This window comes from Penaeus japonicus, unplaced genomic scaffold (assembly GCF_977035675.1).
Source record: "Penaeus japonicus unplaced genomic scaffold, GWHDUDI00000001_assembly GWHDUDI00000020, whole genome shotgun sequence".
Classification (NCBI taxonomy): Eukaryota; Metazoa; Arthropoda; class Malacostraca; order Decapoda; family Penaeidae; genus Penaeus; species Penaeus japonicus.
Genome location: NW_028234422.1, coordinates 31261711 through 31271710, shown reverse-complemented (window position 1 = coordinate 31271710; position 10000 = coordinate 31261711). Strand labels below are relative to the sequence as shown.

Here is a 10000-nt window from a genome sequence, read left to right as displayed (position 1 = left end):
GGGAGAGAGGGGAATGGGGAGAGGGAAACATGTAAAAATGTAAAGAGGAAAATAAGAAAATAAGAAACTACTGAGAGAGAGAGAGAGAGAGAGAGAGAGAGAGAGAGAGAGAGAGAGAGAGAGAGAGAGAGAGAGAGAGAGAGAGAGAGAGAGAGAGAGAGAGAAGAAATATATCACCTGCATTATGTTATTTCCAAATCAGTTCAAACATTTAAGGAACTTTTCTTCGAATTTAACAGTTAGCACTAATGGTGTCGTTGATGATCACCACTTCATCATCCAATGAAAAAAAAACGAAAAATACGACATCAAATAGCAACTTAAACAACACCACCGAATTCAACGAACAGCCGCCATAGAAAAGTGACAAGAATACCTAAAGGTCTATGAGGCCTACGTTTGCCCTCATCCCGAGACGATAGGCCTACCCACGATAAAAGCAGGGTCTTCTGGTGATGCCCCGATTCGCGGACGGACACTATGAACCTCGTCGTTCGAACCACAAGGAACGAAGATGAGAAGCGAGTTCGGAACACACGGGAAAAAAGAGAAAAGCCATTGTGGTCTTCCTTCCTTTGGCTACTTGCTGAGTGACCTGATCCGCTCTCGCTGACAACAAGGAACAATGGAAGAGAGAGCCGATGAATGAGGGAAAAACAAGAGAACAGAAAGAGGCAAAGAACAAAGGGAGATTAACTGCATGAAAGGACAGAATAGAAAACACGAAAATGAGACAACTGATGTTTGCAAATATAGCGTAGGGGGGAGGCGAAGAAATGAAAGCCGAGGAGGCAAAAGAATAGGAAAATCAGACGCTTGCAGGGTGGATCTGAAGAGGAGGGCGCGGGGAGGTGGACCGAAGGAGACACTGGTGCATAGTCGACGTCGAGACAAGGCCAAGAGGCGGGGATGAGGACGCGAGATGACAGCACGAAGAGAAAAGAAGCAGGGAAATGTAATGAAGGAGAGAAGAAGAAGAGAAACGAGAGATGAGGCAAAGAAGGAGAAGGAAATACACGAAGAAATATTCCAGTATGAGCTGAGACGACGGGGAGCGAGGAGAGAGGAAAGCGTGAAGCGATAATAGAGGGGAGAAGGAGGAGAATAGAAGTAGTGGGAGAGGAAAGCATGGCTAGAACAGAGGAGCGAAAAGGGAGGAGGACTGGGGGAGAACAGAGGCAGCGAGGGAAGGAGGGGGGGGGTGGAGAAGGGAGGAAGGCATGAGCAGAGGTAGAGGCAGGGGCGTGAGGCAGGGAGGGGCGCGCCAGAGGCAGGGTCGGCTTGGTAGGTAGAGAAGTGCTGACCACAGCAGCAGTCTCGTCTTCTCGGGCAGACTTCAGGTCCGAGTCGCCTCCACTTTCCACTGATATTCATACACAAACACCCCGACTGAGTTATGGGGTGTTTCCTAATATAGATTTTAATTCCAGGTAGCATTTCTATGAGTCCGGGGCAATTAAATTAGCGTAAAAACGACCACCACATGGCATGGCGCGAGAGAGACGCGCGTAGCATGGTGGGGGACAATTTGCCAGTCTGACTGGGTAGCGGTGAAGGAGCATAGGAATGGCTTGATATCCTGCGCTTCGAGAGGTTGCCATTTGCGGGCCCGCGTATCTATGGCTATCTCTCTCTCTCTCTCTCTCTCTCTCTCTCTCTCTCTCTCTCTCTCTCTCTCTCTCTCTCTCTCTCTCTCCCTCTCTCTCTCTCTCTCTCTCTCTCTCTCTCCCCCTCTCTCTCTCTTTCTCCCCCTGCTGGTTAATTCCCCTATCTCTCTGACTGAATATCAGACGTTCGCTTGACAGACGAAAGGCCAAACATGGGGTGGGGTGGATCCGTAGGTTCAAGACATCTGCTTTCACCTCTATAGCTCCCTCTATCTCTAAATCATAGCAAATGGAGATGGAGTGCGGAGGATTCCAGGTGGGTCCTCCCGCAGATCGTTTCCTAATACGCATTGAAATCTCTTTTTCTCTCCTCTCGCTCTCTTTCTCTCTCTCTCTCTCTATCTATCTATATAAACACATACATATACACACATATATATACACACATACACAAATATGTATGTGTAAATATATGCATATATATATATATATATATATATATATATATATATATATATATATATATATATATATATATATACATATATATACATACACAGTCACACATACATATATAGTGTGTGTCTGTAACTCTGTCTATTTGTCTGCATTCGTGTCCTGTGTGTATGTCCCTTGATCTCTCTTAACTATTCCTAACGCCTTTTCCCTTTCACCCCTCCCCCTCCCTCCTCTCTCTCTCTCTCTCTCTCTCTCCTTCCTTCTCTCTCTCCATCCTTCTCTCCCTCCCTCCTTCCCTCACCCCCCCCTCTTTATCCCTACCAATTTCCACATCTACTTATCTGTATCAGCCTCTTTATAAACCCTACGTGAGCTCAGCCTAGACGACCGAGAGTCCAATAAGCCAAAGAAAAGCAAAGCCTTAAGCCCGAGGTACAACAAGCCCTCAAAGGATTCAAGGATGGAACACTGTAAAGAAGGATGAAATGTGTTCCTTCGACTGCAACCACTTCCTTCGGACGGCTCTCGACTTGCTATTTATCTCCGCAAAACTCTCAATACAATGAAAACATTATTGTAGTTTTTTTTGTTGTGTGGCATTGAAAATATTAAGAAGTCTTGGCAGGCGTGCTGAAAACCTAAACTTCCTAATACCTAATTATCATAAACAATCAAACAAGCGTAATTATAGGAACTGCACAGCACTCACCGCTCGCAATTAACTGTAGTAAAGTTGACAACGATTACAATAGTTACTTTGACCATCCACCAATCAGCGTACTCGGCCGAGTAATTTCTCGTCTGCAACCGTCCAATCACAAAAGGGCTATAAAAAATCAAACCATATCTTAAACGCGTTATCAAAAACAAACCAATCATTGCACTGCTTCGAAACCCAACCATGATCGCTCTCGAGGCGAAGGACCGACCAATCAACGGGGGAGAGGTGGCTTTTGGAACCGCTCGGTCTCAGCGCTTAAGAGTTTGGATGCTTGATTTATTGATTTTTATAATGACGGCGTTGAGCAGCCTGATCGATATCTTGACGAGGAACTCTCAAGGTCTTCAGGAGGCGAGGGCTGTGAACAGAACTCGAACGAGGGCTCCAGTTTCAAAATTTCCTCTTAGACTTAAAGCCCGAGTTCAGAACTGCAATCTCAACCTTCTCTATGTGTCCCGGGACCTCTTCCATTACTGTTCTCGCCTTCTATCCCTCTCCCTACACTACACTACACTACCTGTGATTACTTAACTTAGAACATGCATACTTCTACTTTACATCCCGCGCTGCATTCACTCGATGAATCGTATTCTTATGGGACTCGACGAGTTTGTAATCTATTCCACGAGGAGGTAGTCTGAAGGTTCATACACCTTCTACCTTACCTAACCCCTCTCACTCCAACTACAATTCTTAACCTCTCTCACTACCCCAACCGCCAATTTTATCCCTCACGCCATCCTTTCCTCTACTAGTGTGTCAGGGTAACAAATCGTTCACATTTCCTGGATAAAATTGCAAAGGAAAACAGTTTGCAATGCATCAGCTTGTATCCCAGTATCGTAAGCAGTCTGGTATGGTTCCACGAGGAGTAGGGGAGGGAAGTAGTCAAAAGAGGGGAGAGAAAGAGAGAGAGAGAGAGAGAGAGAGAGAGAGAGAGAGAGAGAGAGAGAGAGAGAGAGAGAGAGAGAGAGAGAGAGGGGGGGGGGTGTGTGTGTGTGTGTGTGTGTGTGTGTGTGTGTGTGTGTGTGTGTGTGTGTGTGTGTGTGTGTGTGTGTGTGTGTGTGTGTGTGTGTGTGTGTGTGTGTGTGTGTGTAGCACTGTTGTACTCTCCTTTTCCCGACTTCGTCCATCCTTCTTCTTCACGTAGACTCACCTGTGTACCCTGAGCACACACACCCATCCGCCCCGCCCCCTCCCCAATCCTGCCTCATTTTTTCTCCTCCCTCACTCTCCCGTTTCTCATATCCCACTTGTGCTCCTCTGTCATTTCTTTCACATGGTCGGATTCTCATGATTATTCTCTGTATCCTCATCTTCTTTCAATCGCAGATTTCCATAGCCTCATCTTCCCCTCACATGCAAGAGACCATCTTTCTCTTTCTCTTAAGTCTCATAACACAGAGAGAGAGAGAGAGAGAGAGAGAGAGAGAGAGAGAATGAAAAAAAACGAAAGGAAGAAAGAAATAAAAAGAGAGAGAGAAAGAGATAACAGCACAATGTGGGCCGGGTTATGTGGTTATGAGGTCAGTGGCGAGAGAGAGAGAGAGAGAGAGAGAGAGAGAGAGAGAGAGAGAGAGAGAGAGAGAGAGAGAGAGAGAGAGAGAGAGAGAGAGAGAGAGGGGGGGGGGGGGGGAGGAGAGAGAGAGAGATAGGGAGGGAGAAGGAGAAAGAAAGAGAGAGAGAGGGAGAAGGAGAGAGAGAGAGTGAGAGAGAGATAGAGAAAGAAATAGAGAGAGAAAGAGAGAGTGAGAGAGAGTGAGAGAGAGAGAGAGAGAGAGAGAGAGAGAGAGAGAGAGAGAGAGAGAGAGAGAGAGAGGAGAGAGAGAGAAAGAGAGAAAGAGAGAGAGAGAGAGAGAGAGAGAGAGAGAGAGAGAGAGAGAGAGAGAGAGAGAGAGAATTAGTGAAAGAGACGAGGAATAAATAATAAAAGGTGGAGCGACGGACAGGCGGAGGAGCGACGTAGGGTATAGACTTGGATGTCGGTAGTTTGTAAACACTCAATATTACAGCATGTTCGTGACGCGGCGTCCCCTGCCAGCCAACAAAGACGGCGGCAGAGGAGGAGGTGGTGGTGGTGGTGGTGGAGGTGGTGGAGGAGGAGGTGGTGGCGATGGTGAATATGGTGGAGGTATGGTGGTGATGTGGTGGAGGTGTGGAGGAGGAGGTGGAGGTGTTGAAGATGATGGAGGTGTGGTGAAGGTGGAGGAGGAGGAGGAGGAGGAGGAGAAAAGAAGAAGAAGAAGAAGGAGAAGGAGGTGGAGGAGGAGGAGGTTCCGAGACTGGCCGCTCTGCTTCCCTCCGTGATGACGCACATGTTTACGATCCTCCGGCCCCCACCCACTGCCCACTCCCCACCCCTTCACTCGCACTCTAACCAAACACCCGCCCTATGCAGACGTGATTTAAGAGCGAAATCTGTAATGTATTGGGCGATCCATTTTGAGAAGCGGAGAGGCAGCGGCAGCGCGGGATGCCGGCCGCCCCCTGGCGATGTGACACGACTCATCCACCAATCAGCGCGCGGCCTGGCGGAAGCCCCGCCTCCCGCAACGCACCTTCGATTGCTTTGACTTCGCCGATGTGTGATCAGCAATCCCGCCGAAAAGAATTACTTCGGTAAACAACCCTATGAAAGTATGATCATGTCTGTGTATCAACAACTGGCTTCGAGAGGCTTCGCAGTGGACACCCGAGAAAGCCACTTTAGCAGTGCACCCCCCCTCCTCCCCTCCCCTCTGCCTCTACCTCTGCGCCCCGCCGGCCAGCGAGGCCAGCTAACGCCGCCACCTCTGCGTCCTCACAAATACGAGCGCTGAATCTTTCTTTTCTTGCATATTTGGATAATTGGACAGATCATGGCGGCCTCCTTGGAGATGGGGTCAGGTACCCTTCGGACCTCTCACGCGGCTCGTAAGGAGCTTGTCTCTTTCCCAGCTCGCGTTCTCGAGACATACATTCTGTCTCTCTTTCACACCTAGCTGGAGTCTCTAAGCCCTTTTGCACTAGCTGGACGGAGTCTTCAGTCCCCCCCCCCTCTCTCTTTCTCTCTCTCTCTCTCTCTCTCTCTCTCTTTCTCTTTGTAAGTACGCCAGTTCGTCATTCTTACACTTCTTGATCACACATACACTTAAAAACATGAAAAATACATTCGCATACTATATTTATTATTGCGCATGCATAAATATCAGTTACACGAAAAGATTACATTGTTGCATTTGGACATTCTTTTTGTGAGATGAAAAGGACACTTTCTTGCTACTTTTCCTGTTAAAGAATGCAAACGCTTCCTTTGGAGTATTTTGTATTAATTAGCATAATACCGTTTGTGAAGCTTTGCATTCCGGAAATCACAAAGCAGAAGACACCCGACGTTCTCTTCCTCCTTCCCTCAAGCACCCTTTAAAAGCAGAACTTCCGCCTTACCTTTAATATACACGTGGCAACCGCTTCCGACTCCTGGACAGATACGTTGTAGAAGCTCTGGTCGAATATGGGCTCGTTGTCGTTGACGTCGCGAATGGTGACCCTGACGGTGGCGGAGGACGAGAGCGCGGGGGAGCCAGAGTCCGTGGCGATGACTGTGATCTGCGGCTCTGGCTCCGTCTCACAGTCCACGTGGGTCCGCGTGGTGATGAGCCCCGTCCTCGAATCTATCTGGAACCAGTCTGAGTGCGTTTCCGGCGTGTCCCGGATCGAATACGTGATCACCGAGTTGTTCCCTTCGTCTCGATCCAGAGCGGATAGCTGGAACACCGAAGTTCCAGGGTCGGCCACTTCCAGGACGTTGGCCTGGTACAGCGTCTTATCGAACTCGGGCGCATTGTCATTCATGTCCGTCACTTGTAGGTCAAATTTCCGCGAGGCGTGGAGGGGCGGGTTGCCCTGGTCCGTCGCGAATACCACGAGCGTGTAATTCGGCTTCAATTCGCGATCCAAGGGACGCGACACCACCATCAGGTAGATAATGCTGTCGTGCGTCGTCAGGTTGAAGTGGCCCTCTCCTCCTTCCAGCGTCACACTGACGTTGGCGTATTCCTCCTTGGAGTCAGGATCGTTGACGGAAATCCTGGCCACGAACTCTCCGGGCTGGGCGTCCTCTGAGATCTTAGGAGTGGCGTCGTCAGAGAGGAAGATGAGGTTGATGGTGGGCTGGTTGTCGTTGACGTCGATGACGCGGATGGACACGAAGGCGGTGGTCTCCAGGGGCTGGTCGCCGTTGTCGCGCGCAACCACCACCAACTCGTGGACTTCCTTGGTTTCGAAGTCAAGAGGACGATTGACCGAGATGACGCCGGACTTCGGGTCAATCTGGAACATGTTCTCCCGGTCACTCTGACGACGGTTGATCGAGTAGGTGATCTTTCCGTTGTCTCCCGAATCCGTGTCGGTAGCAAGAACCTGCAGAACGGAGGTGCCGATGGTGGCATTTTCTGGCACTGTGGCGAAGTAGCGACTCTGGTTGAAGATCGGCTGGTTATCATTCACGTCTTGAATGGTGATATTCACGGTCATTGACCCCTTGAGAGGTGGAGTCCCGCCGTCCCAGGCTTCGATCAGGAGCGAGTAGAAGGCCGTCGTCTCTCGGTCTAGGAAGCCATTGATCTGGAGATCCAGATACAGCACGCTGTCCCTCTCTCTGTGGGAGGACAGGCGGAAGGCGTTATTCACGTTTCCGGATACGATGTCGTAGCGCTGGGTGTTGAATATCCCGAGGTCCTTGTCGCGCGCGGGGGCCAGGGTGCGCTTGACGTCGCGTGGCGTGTTTTCGGGAAAGTCGATGTTCATGACACCGGACGGGAAAGTCGGGGCATTGTCATTCTCGTCCTTGACATTGATGTGGACGCGGATGTTCTCCCCCGACTGCGGAATGGCCACGAGGGAGTACGACGACCTGAGCTCGCGGTCCAGCACGACGTTGGTCTTGATCTCTCCCGTGTCCTGTTCGATCCTTAGGTCAGAGTCTACAGCGCTCCCAGGCACCGGCACGATCAGGTAGGGCGGCGGCGGCGGCGAGGGCTGGCCGGGGTTGCTGTCGCCGATATATCCGATGTTCGTCCCGACGGCCACCACCTCCGACACCTCGAACTCGCGCACGTATTCCGCGGCGGCGGGACAAAGGACGAGGCCAAGTAGGAGCGGTAACATGGTCACCCACGGCTGAGTCCTGCCCGGGGCCCGTGCTGTCCTTACAACCCCTCTGGCACTGCACTGGTCACTGGCACTGGGCACTACCCTAGCTGCCCTCGCCCCTACTCTGGTGGGCCTCAGTGGCCGCGTGTCCCGTGGGTGTCCCCGGCAGCAGGAGCAGCAGGAAGGCGGCACGGGGGCGGCGGGGCTGGGGGGATCCCCTGCGCCCCCCTCCTCCCCGAGACGACACTGCTCACACATCATGTCGTCGCATCACTGCCCCTCACACTCACCACCACACTCGCACCACACTGTCACCACAACACTTGTCACCACCACACTTTGAACTACACTGAGGGCGGCCCTCCAGGGCGGCGCCCGGACCGCGACACGCCACTAACAAACACTGGTCGTTGCACCACCACAGGCGGCTCTGCTGCAGCGCACCGTGGCTCGAGGCTCTTCTACAACGCCCCGCGCACCCTCTGCAACACGCCCACGCCGCCCGCACTCCTGAAAAAAGAAAGGAAAATTCATTAGGCAAGCAAACAATCTCTTGCTGTGGGGGAGAGGCACTGGCGGGGTCGAAAGAACCAGGATCTGAGTTACACCGCGCCACCTACAAACAGCATCAGCGTCACACAGGTAGTTGCATAATTGGGAGAAGAACTGCACGCCGCAGTGATTAGAATAATCATTGCTTTATACAAGTGAGTAATCCGGGAGAAACGCATTCATATGTAAATGACCATAAGGCCTTGGGGGCTACAAAGTGCCTCTTGTAGAGGTGATCTCATTCTTTCCTCGTGATATGTGTCCTAACATCACGCTTTTCTGCTCACGCTTAATCATCGTTTTTCTTCTGGCCTTCGTAATTACGTCATATTTCTCATCAGGCGAAGTCGTTTCGCTTTTCTGTGGTCTCGGCCGCGGAGACACGCCGCTGCTCGCGCTCGGAAGGTCACTGAGCATCCCTGAGAGCAAACTGTAACAGTGGCAGTGAGAGTCGCTGTGATGCAGACTACAGAAAATCAATTCGTGTAATCCTTCCATCTTATTCATTCTTGCAGAGAGGAGTTTGACATCACAACAAAGTTTACTAGAAAAAAAGGGAAAATGCGTTTTGAAATTTATGAATGGCAACTTGGAAGTGGTCGCTAAGTACAGCATGTGAATTCATAAAGGAATGCGTTGGAGGCGCCACAGCTTACTCCTGCTGTTTACCAGGTGGCCGGTGACAAGTGAGAAACTTAATTGGTCCCTGTTGTTACAGGTGTCATGTTGTTAGTTAATTATAAGAAAAATTGTGGTATTGTCATGAGTGTGTACTTCACCCAAGAGGACGAGTTGAGGGACCAATCAGAATAAAGCCCGCGAAAAAAGCGGGAATACAATTGGACAGTTCATATTCATATGCTTGTAGCCGCTGTCATGTTAACCCCCAAGATAATTTCACCGGGAGAAATATCACGTACAGACAGGTTAATCGCTGGGAAAATTCGATTATCATATTTTAGTTTTCATATTTGTAGTGCACATTTGCATCTTCACTGTATTCTCGCTCTTTCGCTGTTCGGTGCTTAATTATATAATCAATTATAATTGGCACAACAGCTATGTAATTATTTCAAGACGCAACAGTGGTACAGTGTTCGAGTTATCTAAATGTTAGACTTATCACAAAAGCAAAAGGCTGCAAGGATTATGGAGTGTTGTAGCAATTCTTTCGAGCTATGCGAATAAATATTATCATCATGCCATAGATAATCATATATAATTATTTAAACGATTCCTAGTCTCTTGGTTGGTTCCTCTTATTCTATCTCTCTTTCTACACCTGCATACATACATACATATATATGAGTGTCTGTGTGTATGTTTGTATGGGTGTGTTTTATATATATATATATATATATATATATATATATATATATATATATATATATTATATACATATTATATACATATTATATATATCATATATATATATATATATATATATAATATATATATATATATATATATATATATATATATATATATATATATATATATATATATATATATTATATATATATATATA

General features: G+C 48.9%; 1 protein-coding gene across 1 annotated transcript in view; it reads right to left on the bottom strand.

Moving 5' to 3' along the window:
- Positions 1-10000, bottom strand: part of ds (dachsous cadherin-related 1) — a 200461-nt gene that overhangs the window by 173851 nt on the left and 16610 nt on the right. The window contains exon 2 of the mRNA XM_043016105.2: positions 6214-8430. Within this exon, the coding sequence (XP_042872039.1) occupies positions 6214-8181 (1968 nt within the window). The 5' untranslated portion in view covers positions 8182-8430. The remainder of the gene's footprint in view (positions 1-6213; positions 8431-10000) is intronic.